This window comes from Dicentrarchus labrax, unplaced genomic scaffold (genome assembly GCF_905237075.1).
Source record: "Dicentrarchus labrax unplaced genomic scaffold, dlabrax2021, whole genome shotgun sequence".
Taxonomy (NCBI): Eukaryota; Metazoa; Chordata; class Actinopteri; family Moronidae; genus Dicentrarchus; species Dicentrarchus labrax.
Window position 1 is genome coordinate 7935770 of NW_026136724.1, and position 23659 is coordinate 7959428.

Sequence of the window (23659 nt, forward strand, 5' to 3'; positions counted from 1 at the left end):
AGTACTTTTTTTTTTGGAATGGTAGGTATCTTACAAGAGAAGTTTGTGAGTTCAGTAAAAGCAGCAGAAAAGATGTATTTTAACAGAAAATGTCGCTGTTGCAGTGTTGAAGGAACAATAAATAGTGTTGTTGCCACATGTGAGTGACAGTCAGGCAGAGATTATTTCAATTTAAAATATGAGTTTCTTTCAAATAGTGCTTTTTTGTGTGTGTGTGTGTGTGTGTGTGCGTGCGTGCGTGCGTGCTTGCGTGTGTGCGTATATGTGTGTGTGTGTGTGTGTGCTGCCAGTTTGAATGTCTCATTTCTCCCCTTGTTTGTATAACAAGAGATAAATGTCTTTATTTAAGATAGCAGAGGAGAGTATGAGCTAATGCGGCTGTCAAGAGAGATAGAGAGACGTACAAATAGACAGAGCGAGAGAGAGAGAGAGAGATAGCAGTGACAGCATCTCTTCCTTGTCCATTTGCATAAACCAGCCTTTGTTTGACGCCGGTGGCCAGCAGCCAAGCACCAACAGAAGGACGGAAGTTAAACTCAAAAAAAAAAAAACATGGTCCTCTTCCAGAAAAATCTTCCACCAGAAATAAATAATAACAATTATAACTATTCAAAAAGCAACACATCAGTTACTTCTCGCTAAACAAGCGTTCTGTTGCTCTTCAGAGGAGGGAATAACAATTCTGAGAAAACAAAACAGAGTCTTGGAGATTTGTATTAGCCGACATGAAAGTAATTGAGCTTTGCAGGATGATTTTGAGGAGGAAGATAGAGAGACAGAAAGAAGTGTTTATGAATACTGAAGCTCCTTCCAAGTTGTGAATATTATTCTGTGTCTGTTGCTGTAGAAATACTGGCCAGAGACTGTTTGTGTGATACAATGGTATTGCATAAATATTCCCTGAGTATGTTCACACCATCGCAGCTCAAGCCATAATGCTTTTATTTAATTGGAAATTAATTAAATACATAAATAAGAATAGGGAAACCCTGTTTTTTTGTTTCCCACAGCAGTTATTGAAACAATTTATCTTTATTTGAGACTATTTTATTGTGTTTCTGTGTTTTTGCGTCTTATTGTGAGAACACTAAAAACATCGCAGGGGCACAAGACACTTCTGGCGTGTTCCATCTGGCATGTAGCTTCACAAATTTCCCCTCTCTCTCTCTTTTCCTTCTCCATCATCACTTTTTTTCACCTTGAGCGAGAGCTGGGCTCTCCGGCATGACCTCGATAGCCGCAATGTTTTCCCTTTCTCCCACGATGCACCTGGAGGGGACATGGCCATCTCTGGGCCTGTCAGAGAGGCTGTTAGCGCTTCTCCCATGGGGTGAGGGAGGGGGTTGACAGTGGAGATGTCCCTCTCTATCTCTCTCTGTCACACAAACAGAGGCCGGGCCACTAATGGCCTCTTCTTCCAGAGCTTTTTAGCCAGCGTCTTCTTTTTTGTTTGTGCGCTCTCGAGTATTCATTTATTCATGCCCTTTTCTTCTCCTTTTTCTTTTTCCTCCTCCCCTTTCTTTTCTCCATCTTCTTCTTCTTTTCTTACTACCTCAACCCCCCCCGACTCAACCCTTGTCTGTCTCTCTGTCTACCTGTCTCACTTACCTTGCAGCAGTTGTATGCAGCTCAGCTGGCGGCCATGCAGGTCTCCCCGGGGGCCAAGCAGCACGGAGGAAGCCTGCCCCCGCAAGCCAACCTGGGCACACACTCCCCACCCACCAACACACACTCACAGAGCGAGAAGGGCCGCAGCTCCCCACCATCAAACAAGTCCAAGGTAAGGGAGGAAAAAACAAAGTCCTCTGTGAGTGTGTGTGTGTATATCTGTGTGTTTAATACTAGAAATGCCAGTGGGTTCAGAGACTTGAGAGTTGGCTGACAAGATAGAAAATAACATGAAAGGACATAAAGGACGTTGATTTAGAAATTAAATTAGCCATCAAAATGCAAGTATTTGAGTTATTTAAGCCAGTTCACTAAATTCACCTGTTTACAATGAAAATCAACTGGTCACAAGTATTTACTAAAATTACCATTAATGCTTTAATAAAAAAACTAATTTCTTAAAATTCTTGAAACATGTGGACATTTTTACACTTTAAAAAAAATATATATATTTATTTTTGTGACTCGGTTATACCCAGAAATGACAGTCTGCATACACATTGGCCTTTCTAGTGTTACAACAGAGACTGAAAGAGTGAATGTCTGCCTGGACAAGATTGTGTCCCACCGCAGTGCATGTGCTGAAATTGTGCGTCGTTTGAAGGTTGCATTGCATCCCGAATCTTGTCCTTTTTTTTTTTTTGTTTTCTTTTTTTTTCTTTCAATCAAACACGTGTCCTTAGCAACGGTCAGCTTCTCATACTAATGCACACCTTGGTAAGATAAAAACTTGGTCCCTGACAACAGTGGCAGTCCCCTCTGCAATTCAAGCAGCCGAACTTTATCACCAAACTCCAGCTGGTGTACGATCGCAGTGGATTGGAGGATGTGTCGGTGTTTGGGCCGTTTTCTCGGGCGGCTGCACAATAGGGGCGAAGGGGAAGCCTTGTGCCCATCCAAGTGGAATTCTATGAATATCTGGTCAGCCGTTGGGACCCTCACCACCCCCCTAGCCCATACACAAACAGAACGCCCCCCCCCCTTATGCCCCCTGCCACCCTCTGTCACCCTGGGACCCCCTGACAAGTGTAGTGGTCAGTCACAAATCCACACACACAGACATTGACACACACATGATCAGACTCCTACAGACAATCTGGTTTGTGTTTAATCCCTCATTTTATCGCATAAATCAAAGTTTCCCAACTTCTTTTCCTTTTCTTTCACCTCTCCTTTCCTGTATCCTTCCTTTCTTCTCCCCTCTTCTCCCCTCTTCTCCCCTCTTCTTCCTATATCTTCACTTTCCCCTTCTCTCTTCCCCTCTGTTTTTCCTTTTCTTATTTCCACTCTCACATCTTTTCCTATGGTATTTGCAACTTCTTCACCCTTCTTCATCACCTTTTTTTCCACTTTGTTCTTGACCTATGCCAACTCCTGTGTCCATAAACACACACTCACATGTTCAGGACTCTAGTTTAAAGCACGGATTAAAGCTTACGGTTGACCCCAGAGCACGCACCCCTGCTTCCCTGTCCATCAACCCCTTCCCTACACCTCCATCACTCACACACACACACACACACACACACACACACACACACACACAGACTTCTACCATCCAGCCCCACAGACACACTTGTCTTATTACCATATATATGGAGTTGGGCTGACAGGCAAGTGCTGCGGCCTGTGGTGGAGGGGAAGTGGGGAGCCATAATGGCCTCCCCAGTCAAACAGGAGTGGCAGACTAGGGAGTGGACGCACATGGCACAGGAGGGGCCCCATGGAGCCAAACCGGCCAATTGATCGCACCGCTGTGTCGGTCTTACTCCCCCCATGCACTTACACTGTTTGTGAGCATTGAGAGACAAACTTTATAAAAGTGCTCTGTGGCATTTTAGAGATATTTATCTTTCTTTATGAAGTAAATCAAAAAAGAAAAAGAAACAAGAAAGAATTCTTTCCTTCTTTTTGTTTCTTTCTTTTTCCTTTTTTGATTTCTTTCATTCAGGCTGACCACTGCAGCTCGCTCTCTCTCTCCCCCCCCTTTCTCTCTCTCTCTCTCTCTCCCTCTCTCTGGGTGAGTGACATGTATATTTCAGAGGTGTGCTCCCCCTGTGGGCTCTATCTCAGGTCTCTAGTCATTTAGAGACGCGCTGTCTGCCTCTGCTCACAGCTGTTTGGACTCAGGCACACACCGCTTAAGTGCTTTACCCTCGGGTGAGACACGGACACACACACATGTGCTCAAATGCACACATACACACACACAGGTGTTGAAGAAGACACCATGCCAACTAGAAACCATGCCCCCCCCTTCGCACACACACACAAACACAAACACATACCCGTGCACAAATCACTGCAGCATACATGCAGCTTTCTCATACGCAAGAGCGGATCTTCAGATGTAGGCAGGCATGCATACACACCCATACAATAGTGCAATTCAAATTATGCACCATATGTAGCCCATTCGCTGACATGCATCACAAACACGCAGTGGCCGAAAGTGCATTTCCTCAAGTACTGTACTCAAGAACAATTTTGATGTACTTTTCTTCGGTAACAACAAGATTTTACATACAAATCAGCTCATAAAATTTGATGTATCGTTATAGATAAAACCAGTATGTTGTTAACATATTTCATGACCAGATACATTATTAAAAAACATGTGCATTTTAAGGACTTTAAGTATGTTTTCTGATAACAGTAATGTACTTTTACTAAAGCAAAAATGTAAAAGCATACATTTTAGCTGCTGCACAGTATATTTACATGGTAGTATTACTACTTGTACTTGTGTGTATACGCTAATTCTACAGTTAACATGCAGAGAAACAACTAAAATGCAGAGAATAAGGCATGTAATTGCAATATGCAACTGACAAACTGCTGTCAGTATTATTGTTATTGATTGATACATTTTTGGAAGAATAACAAAGAGATTTTGGCAACAATCCTGAGCTAGTTTTGCCATATAAACTTTGTATATACAGTCTGTTCAGATTATGTAGTGTGTCATTACTTTCATAGCCCAGTAAAACCATAAAAGTAAAACCATTTAAAGGAATACCTATGCAAAACTATCAAATATATTTACAGTTGACACTACCTTAAAAAGTCTTGCAACGGAATCTAATGATTATTATTAACAAAGACAGTTGTGAGTCAACAAAACAGAACAAACAAAAAGACAAAAACAACCAGTCTAGACTGTCAAGGTTAGGTCACATCTACTCTTTTCTCAAAATACCAATCAGTAGAAATGTGAAGTGCATTTACAGTGCCACACATTCTAAGAAGCAGTGCCATATCTGGCTCTCCTGTGTCATCTGCTGTCTGAGAGAATTAGATATGACAATATAATTAATATCCAAACAGTCACTTATAGCTGGAAGGAAAGGAAGAGAGGAGGATAAACAAGGAGATGAAAGGAGGGAGGCACATGTAAAGGTCTTGACATGGACATTGTAGCACACACACCAAAACACACACAGAAACCAGCCCAGGATCAACAGTACTGGCACACACACTTGTCCTGTTAATTGAACCGTCAGCTCCTGTGATAAGATGCAGAACCCTTGCACATGTCGGCATCCACAGAAGTGAAATGCAGCCCACACACACACACACACATTATCTCTCCCCTCCTGCTTCCTCTCTGTCCCTCTGGCTCTCGTTGTCACTCTGCATGTTTTCTGTCTCAAAGCTGGAGACTGTTTCATCAGCCAAGAGAGACACAAAAGCAATTGTAATAATTCAAGATTCCAAGCCTTTCAGAGGCTTTAGAGGCCTCTCTCACACACAGACACGCAAACACACACACACACTGTCATGAGATTTAGAGCTTGTTGAACAATGTCTTGCGATGAGACACACACACACACACACACACACACACACACAAACACACAAACAAGTCGGTCCAAGCCTCTCAGCTCCACTGTCTAAACTAATTCCTCCACACTGGCATAATGCAGGTTGGCCACCTTCCCACCATAGGATTTGGCTTTGCGCGGAGGGGAGACTCCCCCATCCACTGTGCAAGAGGCGGAGGCATTATCTATTTGTAATAAATATTCAAACGCGTTTCCAGCCAAAGCCCGCCATAATATGGGTCAGGATTGAGAAGATCCCGCTCAGTTTTTCTCTTTTCCTTTCTCTCCTCTTCTTCTCCGGCCCATTGTCTCAGTGAAGGCATCTTTGGGGGTCCTCGGTCTATTTAGAAAGACCCCCCTAATGAAGGACAATCCGGTTAGGCCTCATCGCACATGCACGCGCACGTGCACACAAAGTGGCGATCACACACACACATAGGCACGTACACATGTAGGGGCTTAATTGGAAGGGCTTAATTGAGTTGTGAGGGGCTCATAAGGCTTAGTACGACTCAAGGAGTGGGAATCAGGGAAAGTCGGTCTTAATGAGTGGATATACAACACACACACACACACACACAGTACTTGCTCTCTTTTTGGATCTCACTGTATGTTGGATTCTACCCCTCCTAAGCAGCAATTAGACTAATGACCAGAAAATAATGTCTCTGTTCTATGGTTTAAATTTAGCTATAATAGGACCACACCTGTAATAAATAAAGTCCCCTTTAATTCGGTTTTATAAAATGGACATTTAAGAACATTTAATAATAAAAAGTAAAACAACAAACAAAGTGTATTTCTAAACCTCACAGACACTGTTGCTGTGCATCTATTCGGGTGGCCCCATGTTGTGTCTGTCTTTTAATTGAGGAGTTTTAATTACACGGAGTGGTCTCTGTACATCTGGCCCTTCGGCGATCTAATTCCTTCCTTCCTGTCATGTGACCCTCCGAGGCTCACCCGCTGATTGGATTAGGTCATCGGCAGGGGTGGTGTTGCCATGACAATTAACATGATAACAGCCCCTGGCGTCGCGCGGTGGTCCACATGCCGATTCATTTAGGGGCCACTGTCTGTTACATGCACTGAGGTTATCGCTGTGCGCAGACACCTTTTGATGTAGATGAATGACTGAATTTGACGATATAGACATGATAATACTGTTTGGCATACTTTATGGGAGTACTGTTGGTATCAACAACATGGATCTGTAAAAAGAGCTTCTTTAAAAGATATTGATTGGTTGCTGGGGCTGTGTGTGTCGTTGAGGCATAAAGTACTGCTGTGCTCTTTCCTCCACACACTCCCATGTTCACATCCATGAAGGTCCCTTGTTTCTAATGGAGCAAGTGCACATTGAAGTGGCAGACAGTCCTCTGTTCTGTTTGCTGTTTTATACATTGAGATGTCACTGTGTCTTTCTCACAGCTGTAAAGACAGTCTCAGGGAGGTGTTATTGTTTGTGAAAACCAGACAGAGACGCCCACTGTAGTTTTGAGAATGATTTCAAGGTGTTTCTTCTCCTCAGGTGTTTAATTGTTGCTCGTACCGTTGGCCTTGTTTGAAGCATGTCGAGGAGCAGCATTACAGTGCATGTTTACAGGAGCCTGCATGTGGAGTGTGCACATGCATCTGCATGAATTGTCTCGACTTCGCTGTGATAGGAAGTCAGTTATTTTGCATGTGAATGTCAGTGGTTTGCACCAAATTTTCTTTATTTTCGTCTGTGCTGCTAATTGTCTCGCATACGATGAGTTGTTTGGATACGGGCAGTGGCATGCACCTCGTCATCTGTCCCACCAGGCTTGCCTTAGATTGCTGTGCATGGGCTCCCGTTTAATTGGTACGTGTTAAAGCCGCCATTGCGAGTGGTCTCTGTGAGGAATGGGGAGGACCCCCTCCCCTTGCCTCCCACTCCCAAATTCCTACGGTGGTCACAGCAGGCGAAACTGTGCTGTTTTGGTTTTTGCAGGACAGTGATGGTGCACAGCCACTGAACCTGTCGGCCAAGCCTAAGGCATCCGAGAGCAAGTCACCCAACTCCCCCCCAACTTCCCCACAGGTCCCTGCTGCTGCTGCCGCCACCAAGCTGGGCCATGCCGGCTCCATGAAGCACAGCGTCGGCCCCTCCAGCATCGGAGGACCACCGACCAGAGTCAGCTCAATTGGTAAGTGGACTTAAGTATCCATCGCACGCACATGCACACCATTGGAAAGGTTAAAGGATCATCTGATGATCAGAGAGGTCAGGTTTTCTCTGATTTCAGCAGTTGTAATAAACCCCTATTTTCCTTTAAGTGTTCCCACACTTTAATGCACTTTTCTAAAAAGCATTTTTGCAATAATCACAATGTACGTGTTTAAGGCAAACAGTAATAGCCTTGCTGGTAGTGGGGGAAGACAAAAATAGCATTTTCCTCGTGGTGCTGCCATTGTTGCCAGTGCCAGTACCATAATCATACCCGGCCATATGCACACATACATAAAATATGACATAAATGATTATGACTATTTTGTACTCTTAATCCATTTTTCACGCAACACTGATAGTTCAAATATTACACATATGTAACAGGCTATAATTAGTGTGTTTGTGTTTTTCCTGCGTGTCGCTATTTGCCTCCGGGCTGCTTCATTGTTATGTGTTTATTAGTGACTGAAAGAGACCGAGAGACATAGGAGTGAGGGGAAGGAGGGAAGGAGAGAGAGAGAGATGGGGATTAGCACTTTCCCGAGCGATGAAGCGGGGGAATAATAAAGAGAGGAGCGCATGACAGACAGGAGGTATCACCAATGAGATTAGACAAGCCTCTTACATGAGCCAGGACAGCGCAAACACCCAGCATTAATGACACAATGACAGCACACACACTCAAACACACACTCAAACGCACACAAAAGCTCACAATCCCACCTCCTCCTCCTATGCAATAGGCAGTTAGTCATTTTTTTTCTGACTTCTTGGCTAATCTCACTGTTTTTCAACAAATCGGTGGATTTAATATCAGATTAGTGGATTTGCGGTCCCAGATGTTTTTTGTTCAGAAAAATGGATTACAGTGTTTAAAGTTTGTGTGTGATCCCTACTGAATTATTTGTGTGTGGAGACCAGTGTGTTTTGTGTTGCATATCGCAGTTATGTTGTAGCTCGTGGTCCCATCTGTTGCCACTGAGTTTAGCCGCTCACCAGCACATTTGTTATTACGCTTCATAGTCGTATTAGGATTCCTGTTACAAGTTCAGAGGGGATAGAGGGGGCAGACAAATTGGAAAAGAGTCTAGAGGCGGTCGTTTTGATGTGGCAGTGAGTGTGTGTGGGCGGCACATAGTATGAATGTGTGTTCAGGTTATTTAAATTCAGACCGGAACAAGAACAGACACGTTTTGTGGATGTAGTGGAAATGAAAAAGGTGGCAAAACTCTAGTGAGCAACCCAGTGCCCAGCAATGCACACAGAAGTTATTTTTATGTGTTTTTTTTCTCTTCCATTTTAAATCACATGCATATTTTTTAATATTTTATTTTTGAACTGGGAGGGACTGATTAAGTGGTGTTTTATGTTGAAGAAACAGGTTTTATATGATTATCCGTAAAAAATAAAAAATACAATATGTAATATATAAGAATACACACTTTTTCTTTTGATACTTTATGTACATTTTGTTTATAATACTTATGTACATTTACGTAAGTAAAACTTTGAATACTAGCAATGGAGTGTTTTTTTCATTGTTGTATAACTAGTTTTACCTCAGCAAAGGATCTCAATACTTCTTCCACCACTGATTACATGATTTTTTTTTTGTCTGAATGCTAAATTGGTATAATTTTGCTAGTTAACAAGCTCATTTGGACTTTAAAAGAGCCTGTCCTCATTTAACATACATTACATCAGTTTCATATCCCTTGTAATGAGGCTCAGTTTGAATAAATGTATGTCATGAAGATGCATGCCTGGAAAAAATGGCAGATACAAGCTTATGAATAAGTGTAAAAGAGCATAAGATCTGATTATTCAGCGCTCACTAAGGCTTTTAGAATATATCTGGGTCATATCTGCAGGTAAAAAGATGAATTTCAGTAGCTTCACCTTCCACTACGTCCCTTCGTGTCCAAATGAATTTCAGTTTGTCTGTCTCTGCTGACTTCTCCACAGTGCACCTCTCTTTCTCTTCTGACACCTCCCGACCCAAAGGCACGTTTCTTTTTCTCCTACTTCATCCGTCCGTCCATCCATCCATCCGTCTACCCATCTCAAACCAAACTGAAGGGCTGTCAGCGCCTGTAACTTCTACCACGATCACACATTTGTCTTTGTCTTCCTGTCATAAAACACTGCAGTTCCCCCTGACCTCCCTGCCGGAGTGTTTTTGTGGTCAGAAATGTACTGCGGCTGTCTGTACAGATTTGGCGCTCACAGAGAGACTAAACTTGTGTGTGTAAAGTGAGAAAGAAATCCTCCTCCCCTTCTATCTGGGTCACATTCACTTGTCTGGATGGTTGGCATCGCTGTCAGTTCAAGCGAGACGCACACACACATTCATGAGCGCAAGAATATCTATCTGTCCCCCCTCCCTCTCTTTTGACTCCAGATTAAAATTGACTGCCACCCGATTCCATCGCCCTCTCCGCTCTCCCTCTTCTGTCCTCTCTTGACACCCACCACCACTGCCGCCGACCCCCCTTTTTTTTGGCCCCCACTCACATCCAGATTTTCCGGTTATGACTTCTGAAAGAGTTCACGGCTCTGTCATTACCAATCTGAAGCTGGTAATCTGGCCTGAGATGGCATTAGCGGTGCGGATTAGCGCTGATAAAGGCCCCATAAGCCGGCCGCAGCTCTTTGTTAAGAGCTAACCCGACTGATAGAGAGAGGCGATAGCGGCGCACACAACATTGCGCATACGCACACACAGTCGGAGCAGATGCCTCAGATGCCTCATCGGCGGCTAAGCTGCGGAAATAATACAAATAATAGGCGGCAAGGAGGAGGAGTGGGGAGATGTGATCTGTGTTCGGCAGCAGGACAGATGTTCTCAACTGGGGAAATTAGCAGGACTTTTTAGCTGTAATAAGAGTCATCTGGCCACCTCTCTATAAAGATGAAAAGAGATGTGTGTGTGTGTGTGTGTGTGTGTGTGTGTGTGTGTGTGTGTGTGTGTGTGTGTGTGTGTGTGTGTGTGTGAGTGTTTTAAAGGGATTTAAAGTCCAGGGGTTGAAGTTGTGTGTGAGTGTCTGTGTCTGAGTTCTTAGTTTTTGTCTTTCTGTGTGTGTGTGTGTGTGTGTGTGTGTGTGTGTGTGTGTGCGTGTGTGTGTGTGTGTGTGTTTACGGCTGAGGGCAGGTGGGGAGGCGGTGGCAGCTTGTAGCAAGGCTAGCCGGGGGCACTCTCTGACTCACATGCCCAACTCGACAGTCAAGTGGTCAGTGTGTGTGTGTGTGTGTGTGTGTGTGTGTGTGTGTGTGTGTGTGTGTGTGTGTGTGTGTGTGTTTGTCTCCCTCTCTCAGGCTCGAACACACACACAGATGCCCCTCATCAACTGTGTGTGTATGTTAATGTCTTTACCTCATGGTTCAGGGGAAGGTTTATTCTGCATTAAAAACCTCCTGCCAGCTTCCCAAACACACACACACACACACACAAGATCAACTGTAAATGCTGTTTAAATAACAAGTAAATAATGAATAAATAAACAAATAAATAACAATACAAAAAAACACTCGACTTTAATCACTTGAAGAACATTTTTATTCACTGTTAATGCAAAACTAAATTAATTGCTCGCCCTCTCTCTGTGTCTGTGTGTGTCTCTGTCTGTGTCTCAGCAGACTTGTTGTCCACGCTGTCCTCCACAGCCTACCTGAACGACCACGAGGCGGTCACCAAGGCCTTCGCCGAGGCCCGGCAGATGAAGGAGCAGCTGAAGAGAGAGCAGCAGGTCCTGGACGCCAAGGTCGCAGCTGTCAGCAACCTCAGCCTCAACAATGGACGCTCGGACAAGGTAAACCGCTTTGAAATCACATCCATATAACAGTACGTGGCATCGAATTGTGCTGTAACCTTAGCAACAGGCGACAAAGTGTGACAGCTGCCCCCAAAGGATTAAATCTAGGTTTTTAAAGGGGTTTTCTCCACATTAAAACTTATAGCAGTATAGTATAGAATGTGAAATCATTAGATTTGATGGTCACAATGTGTGTTACAGCAGAGTTCAACTTCAAGTCACATCAACAGAAGTTCAAAAGGTCAGCTGACACATTAAATGATGCGCTGTTATACAATAATATTGCATTGTATTAATATTTTAGACATTATATTTAAATGTCCATATTAGTACCTTTAGTTTAAAGTCTTCATTTATATTTGCTCCGCCCTTCGGGTGAAAATATATGCTGAAATGCAGTGCACACAGTTTTTATTGATAAGTTTCTTTCTTGCATCTGTTAAATTATGATATGAGGATTTTTATGACAAATGAATCCCACCCACTTAATAGCATCAAAACTAAAGGGAGACATATGGATATCCTTACAGTGTGTTTGATCTCAGTAAAAAAAAATATATACAACTGATTCCAAAGGTCTTATTTCATTTTTTAAAAAAGGCAGAAGAAAAGTCTCCAAAGTCATCACAAGCTGTACCGTCTCATTGTCAGTGTGTAATAATTTGTCTTGCCATATGCCATCCCTTACTGCACCATGTAGGAGGTAAATCGGTGTACAATGTGCTCGCTGAAATGTGTTGAAGCTAAACAGGGCCAGATAAGGTAAAACCAGAGGCGTCTCGGAGGTAATGAGTGTGTCTGTAAGGCGCACTGTGGGGCTGTGTGCGTGTGTGTGTGTGTGTGTGTGTGCGTGTGTGTGTATGTGTGTGTGTGTGTGGCAGAGCGCCGCGTCAGGGAGACGGTAATGTGAAGTGACGGCGCCGGCTCCTCGGCAGCGTGGCTAAATTGTGGTTATTTGTTAAACACATTGGGAGTCAGCTGGTGCACGCGCGCGCACACACACACACAGACACACAGAGCAACAGTGTGCTTGAAGCATCTGCACAGCTGACATTCAACAGCTCTATCCGTCTCTTTCTTCCTTTATTTATTTATTTTTTTTACTCTCTCATCTGATGTGTTTCAAACAGTCAAGCCCACACTGATCTTATTCAACCCAGGCTTTATGTACACATTTAGACAGAGTGTACATAGTAATATACTGTAGATACAGTATAAAGGCTTCAGTCTAATAGCCAATTAGATTCACACCAGGGGAAGTCAGGGAAATTGATCAATTCTGCTGTGAAGTGAAGGAACATCGGGAGATTTTTCCGGAGCATATTTCACAGCTTGTTCCACACATTCATTGCATTAGATGGAGGTATTTAGCTGTTTCAATCCACTGCAGGGGATAATAAAATACCAGACATAATTTTATTATATGATTTTTGTCATTTCTTGTTAATTGGTGTGTGCTATCATATACGATTTTAGTCTAATGGGGTGAAAAAGTAATGTTTTACTCTTAAACCAATTTTTACAGCCTTATTGAGGAATATATTTTTACCAGAAAAATGTATTTTTTCATGTTAAACTAAGAATGAGAATATATGTTTTGTATGTAGAGTTATGTGTCTAATATTATAAAATCTTTTTTAATCTAAAATCATGGAAAAAAAGAGTCCTTCTCAGCTTTCGAAGCCACGCGGCTCACACTCACTCCTGTTTCCACGGCCCTTTGGCTTTGTGCTGCGTGAGTGTGAAGCCGGCGAGCTCTCGGCGTTCAGATACAACAGTGTCATCCCTGACACACTCAGAGGATTAGTTTTGTCGCTACTTTGTGTCTTGGCTCCAGTGTCAGCCATTCAATCCACTTTTCTCATGTACTGTACTGGGGCTTAATGTCAGACTAGCCTGTCATCCACTCTGTCTCCCCGTTCATCTCCGTCTCTGTCTCACACACACACGCAGCAAAAAAACCCTTTGTAACAGCACATTGAAGCTTAAAAGCTAAAAGTGTGAAACACATTTTTGCTCCTTTTTTTTTTCCTTGAATGAGCTTTGAATGAGGCTCATCATTTGTGTGAACATATTTCTGATTTACATACAAAATGACTAAATCGTTCCAACCCACTGGCAGATTATTGTTCATTTATTAAAACGTAATAAATTCAAAATAAAATACTTTTTAAATGACTTGCAAAAAAACAGGAAAGGCGGCAGCATGCCTCTGCCTCATGTTCTCCCCCTCCCCTTCCTGTCTTTTTAGTCGTATTTATTCCAATCTGGGGGGGAAATTATCTCTAACAATTAAACTCTGTTGGACTAAAAACAGAGAAAATGCATTTCATTATCGTTCTGCCCTCCCTCCATCCAGCCAGCCAGCTCGCCAGGGTCACATGTAAATGGAGAGGGACACTTTTTGGAAGGTTGTTTTAGAAGACGACAGTGTTTTGGGTACCGCTCCTAATCGTATAATTAAACTGTAAAACGCTGGCGTTGGTGCACCGCCGTGTGTGTGTGTGTGTGAGTGTGTGCGTTCGTCGACAGTCAGGTTCCAGCGCAGAGTGTGCCGGCTGCTTGCATTAAGCATGTAAATGCTCAGTAAATCAGCCTTTTATTGGTTGTAATAAATACCCAGGGGGCCGTGCGGCGTGGCCTCGCTCTCGTCCGCGCTGCACTCTCTCGTTCTCTCTCTCTCTAATGCGTCGACCCTCGGGGGCCTCTGCAAGAGAGAGGCAAGCCGCCGCACTCCACTCTCGCAGGTGGCTGCCAGGAGTTGCTACACACACTCATGCACACACACATAATATACAGTATTCACACAAAACAGTAAACATCCAAACAGGACTAAATGTAATCAGCATTCTTGCACATGCAAACATGGACACAGATGTGTGTTCAAGCATGCAGGCGTACAGCACTCTAACAATTTGATGTTGACATTAACATTCCCGCAAATTTACATCGAAAACACAAACTGTCTCCTGAAATCGCTGCTGTTATTTGTTTGTTCAGATCCATTTATAAAAAACGGTTATTCGCTGATTTATTTCCGATTAAAAGGGAATATGATTCATTGATTAATTTGTTTCTACTGTGAAGGAGTTTATACATCTTTGACACAGATTTTCTTGCGAACAGATTTAGGCCAACAGGCACCTAATATAATTTCTGTGGTTAAATTAAAGTGTTTTTAGCTAAAACTATGAAATAAATAATATAATATATAAAAACTTGACGGCAAAAAACTTCAAATCAATTATAAGAATGATGTGTTTGGGTGTAAAAGTAAATTGGGTCCGTGATTTCACCCATTCATATATTCACACTCACTGACTCACTCACTGACCGACTGCAACTGTGAACTGTTTGTGTTGTTTAGGACAAGGCTGCCTTGGAGAGTCTGAGTCAACAGCTGAAGCAGCAGGCGGAGGACAAGTTCAGCCATGCCATGATAGACTTCTCCATTAGCGACTCTGACGGTAGGGACACACACACACACACACACACATACGCACACACACATGCTTGTGGTCATTTAGATTGGAAATTCACATTTCTATAAAGAAGGATTGGAAAATGTGATTCTTAATTCTTCATTTTGATTCCAGTTTCCATCAACAGTATACTCTTATGAGGATGTATTGGATGTCAAATGTTATGGTTTATTAATCTTAAAAGGCAAAATAATTCTCCCAACCCATTAAGGAATATTTAATCTTTCAGTTTAAATTAAAAAAAATGTAAAATCTCAGAATTTGAAGATAATTCTTTTTACTTTTTCATAATGTAGTGGGGATTTTCTGTAAACTACCTACTTCATGTCTACATGTGTTTTTAAGTGTTTGGCTTTTGTCTGCCTCTCATCACCTTGCCCTCCTCCCCCTCAGGCTCCCCCAGCGTGTCAGACTCCAGAATATTCCGGGAGGCTCGGGGTCGCGGCAGCGCCGAGCCGCACATCAAGCGGCCGATGAACGCCTTCATGGTTTGGGCCAAGGACGAGAGGAGAAAGATTCTCCAGGCCTTCCCAGACATGCACAACTCCAACATCAGCAAGATCCTCGGTAAGACACACACATATACACACACACACACACAGTCTGTTCTGAGTGACAGAAGCCCCACTCTTGTCACCTTACTCACTGCTACGCAAACCCAAGCGAGAGAAAGATGCATGCACTGCGGGTTCTATTTCCCGCTTTCTCGAGCGCACACAGATACACACACACACAGTGATTTCATTACAAGCAGTGGCATCGTGTAAGCAGCTGTTAATGAACGGCTGGGGAGAGCACGGCTCCGACAAATGATGATATAATTCATTATGCATTAAACAAGCAGCGCGAGGCCGCCTGACATTTCCCCCGGACCGCCGGGATCGGCCCTGACATTTTAAAGAGCTCCTAAGCGTTTTATAACACAGGGAAATCTGGTTTTAATAAGCCCCCCCTCTCTCAGTCTCTCTGTCTCTCTCTCTCTCTCTCTCTTCTCTCTCTCTCTCTCTCTCTCTCTCGATTGCTAACAGATCTCAGAACAGAGAGAAAGACAGAGAGAGAGAACAGCCAAGTGCTGACAGCTTTTACCCATTAAACATACAGTAGTCAAGTGCAAATTCAGACCAGATATGAAACACACAGGGGAAGACATGCTCAAGATTACACCCACCCACACACACACACACATGCAGGGGTCTGATACTATAACCCTCTGAGCAGAAACTGAGCTGAGCGAGACGACGGCAGGTTAAGTGAAGTCCTCATTAGTATAGATGAGTACCTGTCGTCCTCACCACTCTCCTCATTAACCCTGCTTTCTCTATTTCGCTTTCTCTTTCCGGGTGAAACTCCTACCATTATCTTTGTGTGCGTGTGTGTGTGTGTGTGTGTGTGTGTGTGTGTGTGCGTGTGTCTGTGTGTTTGTGGATGTGTGTAAGTGCTGTGCTTAAATGCCGTCACACGTGTGTCGGTATGCACATGTGATGCAGGGTCACGCGTGCCACACACATAGTCCTTCCTCACACACGATGTAATTGATCTTAAAGCCGGCGAACATGCTCGATTTAAATCCCTTCTTCAAACTGATTTGTATCGTTTTGCTTCTATATAATGATCATAAACCTCCTTTTTTTTCTACTCTTGTGTAAAGGTCTTTGTAGCCATTTTCCATAGAAGAAACGGTGCAGAACTGAAACTGATCATTATTATAATGCGTCCCTGTCTAGGCTCACGCTGGAAAGCCATGACCAACCTGGAGAAGCAGCCCTATTATGAGGAGCAGGCTCGCCTCAGCAAGCAGCATCTGGAGAAATACCCAGACTACAAGTACAAGCCGCGACCCAAACGCACCTGCCTGGTGGACGGCAAGAAGCTGCGCATCGGCGAGTACAAGGCCATCATGAGGTCCCGCAGACAGGAAATGAGACAATATTTCAGTGTGGGGTAAGGGAGCTGATGAGGGGAACTAATTTGTCTTTGTTAGGATTTAGCATTTATCTAATTATCACATAAATAGAATTTGTTGTTTTACTTTATTTGACTGAATTAGATTTTTTGTCAGAGCAGGTTTCACATCTCATGATGGATATCAGATTCAAGCAAAAGCAAAAACTCAAACTCAAAATTCTTTGAGCATCAGTGTATATTTGATTTTATGTTGGTGCCTTAAATGTTCAATAAATCAACACCAACCACAAGGTTTAAAATCAGGTTATTGATTTCATTTTTCTAATTATTATTTTTTTGTTTTTTTTGTTTTACTTTACTTTTACTTTAAATTTCTTTTTTTTTTACTTTTTTAGTTTTACTAATGAAATCTCCTTAGGATTTAGTTGATGTAATTTCCTTTGTCTCAATAAATCAGTCTAACTACAATATAATAATATAAGCTGTAAAAAATTGTCTCCCAACCTGTCCTCGGCTAAGAAGTAGTCTGCCTCATAACCCCTCTATAAAACTGCAACTTCACATTTTTATACTTCAGTTTGTGTACGCGTTAAACGAACAGATATAACGTGTTAATTAATGAGCTTTAGAGGAACCAAGCCAGGCTAGCTGTTTCCTTTTCTGTCTGCTAGCCGTAGCTTCACATTTAGTGTACAGTGATTGGTATTAAGAAAATGAGTTGAAATATTCCTTTAAACTGTTAGAAACTGTCTCAGTAGTTTGAATGCTGCGTTTCTTGTACTGAAATACTTCTTCTGTGTGTGTTACAGGCAGCAAAGCCAGTTGCCCTTGTCCTCAGCAGGCGTGGTTTACCCAGGTGCCCTGTCAATGGCGGGAATGCCCTCACCCCAAATGCCCTCAGAGCACTCAAGCATGTCCAGCAGCCCCGAGCCCAACGCCAACCACCACCAGAACCCCCATATGATCGGCTTGAAGGGGGACGAGCCACGGATCAAGGAGGAGGAGCTACGGCTGGACGACAGCAACGGTGACGTGTACGACGACTTCGACTACGAGGACGAAGAGGCCGATTACGCCAGCGATAATGACAACCATATCACCCAATAGAACGGCGTGAGAGCCGCCTTTTTTATAAGCCAATCACAGCTGGTTAATCCCACACAATCCCAAACCCACCAATCAGGAAGAAAACTTTCTCTTTTGCCAATCACCTTGTGTCCCAATCTCACAACCCCCCTGCCCCCCTCTCCCCCTCATAACTAACATAGACTCTTTTAACAGAGCCAGACCCGCAACCCTCCTCCCACTGGAGTCCTGATACCAGCATCTGATCAATCAACTGAAGCACAGGACCTGTCACTCACACTGACTGTTACACAAACTGGAGTCTGGGAGGAAGAGACGACCAAGCCAGCCCTAAGCTTGCTGAGGAATATTCGAGTACTACTGCAAGAGTTTGAGTGTAATGCCACGAGTGAGGAGAAATAAAAATCACACTCAGAAAGCAACCTTTTAGACCCGTTTGTAGAAAAAGGAGACATTTTAAAACGAAAGGCGGAACAGTGGACCTGTCAAAGGCTAACAGATGACACTTTAAGATGGCGGACCTGTTTATTATCAAGAGACACTTTTAAAAAAAACAGCTTTTTTTGTTCTTTGGTTCTATAATATTCTCACTCAGGTACACGGTGCCAATAAGTGGCTTGTGAATGTGATTTGTTGTTTTTGTGCTACAAGTTTGAATAATAATAGAAAAAAGAGACATTTCTTTTTTTCCCCTTTTGTTGTAAAGCACCTGAAAGACATCAGACATGTTTATTTTTAACAAGAACATATCTTTTCTTCGACCTCGCAGTGTGCTGTCAGCAGTTCGCCCCCTTTTTTCTGTGTTTTTGTGACTGCCGGCTCCCCCCCTTTATTTGGAATCCGATGGGACGGTCCAGTCAGGACTGACCAGTACAGCGTGGACTGTCCCACTTCGAGGGATTTTCAGGGGGGGAGAAGGGGAGTCTCTCTGGCATCCTGGAGCAGAAACGAAAGCACTGTGTTGTGAGACAATCCACCAGTTTTCTTCTTGCTCCGTCCCTCTTATCACAATCTCGTCCAGGACAAAACATCAGTACGACTTTAGCTTGAAACATCCGACGGTGTGAGTGTGTGTCGGTGTGCCGTGTGTACTCATCCATAGGCTGTTTGCACATGTGCGTCACATCTATCTAAGAAAGGCAAAAAAAATAACTAAGTTTAGGATACAGAAAGACAGGCAACGTACACTGCTGCTGTTACTTACTGTACCACACACACACACACATACACACTCTCACACACACACACACACACACACACACACACACACACACACACACACACACACACAACTGTTGTTCTGTCCCTCAGTGTTTTCCTGCTCCCTCCAATCAACATCGTCCTGCTGTGCCCAGTGGGCGGAGCCGAGGTGAAGTCAGCCAGTCAGTGTTTCTGTTTGTATTTGAATACTGTATTTTATTTTTTCTCTTCAAACTGCCTCTAATCTAATAATATTATTAACAATAATTATAAGGATGGTCAGCGTTTCCTAAGTTTAGTAAGTTATGTACAGTATAATTTATTTTTCTCCTCTTTATCGGGTTTTTATGACCATATGAAACTATGACAGTCAATGAAACATTATTCTATTTAGCTGGTAGGTATTTAGATCTAAACAAAAGTTGTCATTTTACCTTGCTTTGTTTTGCATTCTTATGTTCCCTTCTTTTTTGGCGTTCGTTTTGTATTAATCCTCCGGACGGGTGGGTGGGCGGAGTTAGGACAGTGAGCTGGACTGACAGACTCGACGCCAGCCCTCCTCCGAGCTGAAGACATAACCTTTTCATGTCCAAACCCATTTCTAAAAAGCACTCAGACTCTGTGCAGTCAGAGAAAAAGAAGAACATGATTTTTTTTATTGTTATTATAATTTTATTTGTAATGGTTACTATAATGTATAATGTGAAGTTTCCTCTCTTTTATTTTGCTCTTTTTTGTTTTTGTTTTTGTTTATTTTTGGAAATCAGTTTTATCACTTTTGGAAACTGTTTTCTGTGAACAAAGAGTCCCGTCCCCGTTTACTAGTTTGGCCACCTCACCGAGGCACAGTGGAACATCTTTGGCTTGGATCCACACACACACAGTATACACATGCACAATCACAATCACAATCACTAACACACACACACAAACACACACACATTTAAAATGAAGAGATTATCATGACAACCAAACAAATCCTATGCTGACATTCTTCTGTTTCTTGAAAATCTAGAATTCTAGATTTAAAATCCTGTATATATATTTAGTTTGGTGGGTTTTTCTTCTTTTTAAATCATAGGAAAGCAGTGTTTACCTTGATCCACCAAGGGTGTTCCACTGTGTGTGAGTGTGTGAGACGGACCAGGCGTATCTACAGTATCTTTAAAGTCACTTCTCATCAGGAGCCCTTTGCTTTGTTTTAGCTCCACGCGACGCTACGAGAGCCATGACTACTCTTCAGGTGTGCTGCCACATAGTGATCCCCACAATCATTCTCGCTGTAGATGTTTGCTACATGCCACACAATGAGCCTCTGGGTCCTACTTTTGCTGTATAGTCACCCCTGTTATCACGCCATGGTTCAACCCAATGCTGGAGAGAGGGGGCTGAGAGGGGACTAAGTGGATCAATCCATTTTTAGGGTATCAGGTGGGTGGGTGGGGCATTAAGACGTCAATCATCCCTGCTGGCAAGGTCTGTCCCCATATCAAGACAATGAAAATGATGATGATGATATTATTTAAGACAATCAAAGTCATGAGTGGAGCTCAAAACAAAGTAATAATTATTAGTTAAAAAAAAATATCTTACCATCTCAACTTGAAAAATCAAGAAAGATAATTATGTAAATATAACATAGAGTTATAGATTTATATTTTGTTCATAACACAGTGTAATATAAGTTGTATATTTCTTTTTTCTCTCCCTACTGTCTCTTTTATTGATGTTATCCATGCCACAGAAAAGCAAGAGTCGCAGTACTCGCACACAAAAAAAATGAAGAAAAATATCAAAGAAATAAAGAAAAACAGGAAAAAAAAAAAAGCCGTGGGCTGCCACCACCATCTGTTCTAAGTTCACTTTTTTTTCAGTATTACTGCCAGACAAGGCTCTAATAAAGACAGCAATGTGTTCGGTAAAACTTGTGCTGGTCCTGGTCACTTCTTTCTTCCACACATACATTCACACAATGGCTTTACAGTTCCAACATATTCACATAAACATACAAATATACACCGCCATGTGCTCGTTGTTTAAAAGGTCCAGCAAAACCTGCAGAAATACCATCGGTGGAGAGGACAGTGAATGCATCCACGCTTGTTTATGTGATATTAAAAAAAAGCAAAAAGATAAATGGATGAGTAGATGTGTACAAAGTGTGGAACTGAACTAAGTTCAGTCAGTTGTTCACATTATGAACAGGTGATGCATATAAAATCTATTCTGGTGTTTTCCACCTGTGTTTTGTTTTCGTCTCAAAAAGTCTTCAACATCTTCCGTCCTCCGCTCAGCGACACAATGTGAGCCATCACAGCGGTGGCACTGCCCATGTGTCACCGAACAATTCAATCATCTCCATAACAACGTGTTAATTATGCTAAGTCCACCTTCTTGCCCCTCCAATCAGAGGGCCAGCTGGGAGACTCGGAGCCGAATCACGACCCGTTAGCAACCTGATAACCTAATTAAGCACAACAAGGGACATGGGAGGAGAGGGGAGGGAGGAAGGGGGTGAGTGATGAAATGTGTGTGTGTGTGCAAATGTGCAACTCACAAAAACAAACCAAAAAAAAGAAGGGGAGGCTGTGTACCCTGACTGCCTCACTAAGCCCCGCCAAAGCGCCGGATGCCAGCCGCCTGTGCTGCTGTCGCCGGTTTAAAAGCAAATCTTTAATTGATGCTCGCTTTAGGATGTTGAGGATGTTCATGCCTCCACTTTCAAGGGTTAAAAACACAAAACCCCACTCAGTGCGCCCATTAAAATGCTGTCCCCATCTGTGTCCATATGTTCCAGCAATCAACCCCCACCGCCCGCTCTGATGCTTTGCGCATAAAACAGTTAAATGCACTCCGAGGAGATGAGTTTACGTGGTTTGCTAATTACCATAGCTTCACACAAAAAAAGCCCTTTTGATGCAATAAAGAGGCACGATGGGGGCAGATCCACAACTCCTACGGTAAGTGAAGGACTTAGTACTCTGGGCGTTGTGAATTTTTCAGAGGCAGCCTGAAGGTAAAAACCTGAGAAAAGGTTTATGTGTGAATAGTTGAAGAGCAAGAAAGGGGATTCAGATTTTTCTTTTTCCTTTATTGTCAGCATTACACGAGACGCTGGAGGAAGCAAACGGTGGCTAGACTCACACACATACTTACTGTACACACACACACACACACACACACACACACACACCCTAAGGTGTACTGTAGGAGTTAGCTCAGCTTAAACCACAATTATCCACTGGCTATTTCAATCACAATAGTTGAGACAAAGGAGTGAAAACTATTACAGATTTCCATTTGAATGCCTGTTCGTATTTTGCTGTGCATATTCTCAATAAGATTTAATTTGCTCTAACTTTCTCTGTTTGTGTAAATCCCACAGAAAAAAAATCTGTTTGTCTGAACGCCTCCTCTGCGCATGCGTCTGGTCGACTGTGTGACTTTGAGCGCGGCCCTCTCTCTGCGCCGGCTCGGTGAAATATGCAGTTTTCGACCGTGGGTGTTTGGAAATTGAGTGAAAACGATGTCACATTAATGATTTAAAGTCGGTAATAGGATGTGCTGTGACGCTGAGCCGCCAGCTAAGCTGAGTTTAAGGCTCCGGCGTTAATGTATTCATGAGGAGGGGGGATTATACAGAGACAAGAGCAGTTAGAGAGCTGAGTGCAGCAGAGCAGCCGGGGCCAACAGGCCTGCTAGACATTATATATAACTGCATTTATACTGCGAGAGCACACATTTCACAATGCAGGAGGTAGGACTAAACACACACACCCATACAGAGTTGTAAAGTGGAATTAAAAATATGAACCATGGTATTAGAATAAAATTTGACTATATTGCAACATGGTTTTTTTTATATCTTTTACTGCTGCAGACATAATACAAAGAACACAGGCAGGACACTGGGAATCTAATCAATACTCAGGTTATGATGTGCAAAAATATAAAGAAAACAGTTTAAATATGGTTTTATGTAAAAAAATAAAAAATAAATATTAAAAAAGCCTGAATCGAGGCTCCATAATAATCCATTATTGTCTAGTTGATTCCGGTGGCAAATAGAAGTGCAAAAAGGCTTATAATTATTAATTCAAGCCCCAAAACCACATATTATTACAAATACGTGTTTATCTGCTAGCGCTGTTTCTTATTCTTTCATCTTTGATTCTGGCAGCAAAGCTAATCCCCCTTCTAACATACTAATGTATACACAAACTGCAGCATCATTACACCAGAAAAAAAGGCGATCATAAAAGTCTCATAAAAATGATTTCAGCAAAGTACTTAAGCTGCAAAATTTTTCAAATATTTCATCAGTCGTCCCTCATTCTCAATGATGCTAAAAAATGTGAGAAGAGGCTCTGTGCCTGGCCATTAATATTAGGTGTCTGATGCATTAAGAGTCCATAAAGTAATCCCATATCAGAAAGTGCCTGCACTCAAACCATAAAAATAAAGTAACAAGATGCTGAGATGCAAAAT

General features: G+C 42.6%; 1 protein-coding gene across 15 annotated transcripts in view; it reads left to right on the top strand.

Annotated features, from left to right (window-relative positions):
* sox5 (SRY-box transcription factor 5) overlaps positions 1 to 21095 on the top strand; it is a 232718-nt gene extending 211623 nt beyond the window's left edge. For 7 of the 15 annotated variants that reach the window (XM_051391850.1, XM_051391851.1, XM_051391853.1 and 4 more), the window contains 7 exons: positions 1616 to 1780; positions 7468 to 7663; positions 11320 to 11495; positions 14866 to 14965; positions 15374 to 15547; positions 16705 to 16921; positions 17695 to 21095. In XM_051391850.1, coding sequence (XP_051247810.1) covers positions 1616 to 1780; positions 7468 to 7663; positions 11320 to 11495; positions 14866 to 14965; positions 15374 to 15547; positions 16705 to 16921; positions 17695 to 17992 — 1326 coding nt within the window. In that variant the 3' untranslated portion in view covers positions 17993 to 21095. The remainder of the gene's footprint in view (positions 1 to 1615; positions 1781 to 7467; positions 7664 to 11319; positions 11496 to 14865; positions 14966 to 15373; positions 15548 to 16704; positions 16922 to 17694) is intronic. The other 8 variants (XM_051391848.1, XM_051391842.1, XM_051391846.1 and 5 more) reach the window with 6 other exon arrangements.
* Positions 21096 to 23659: the final 2564 nt, after the last annotated feature.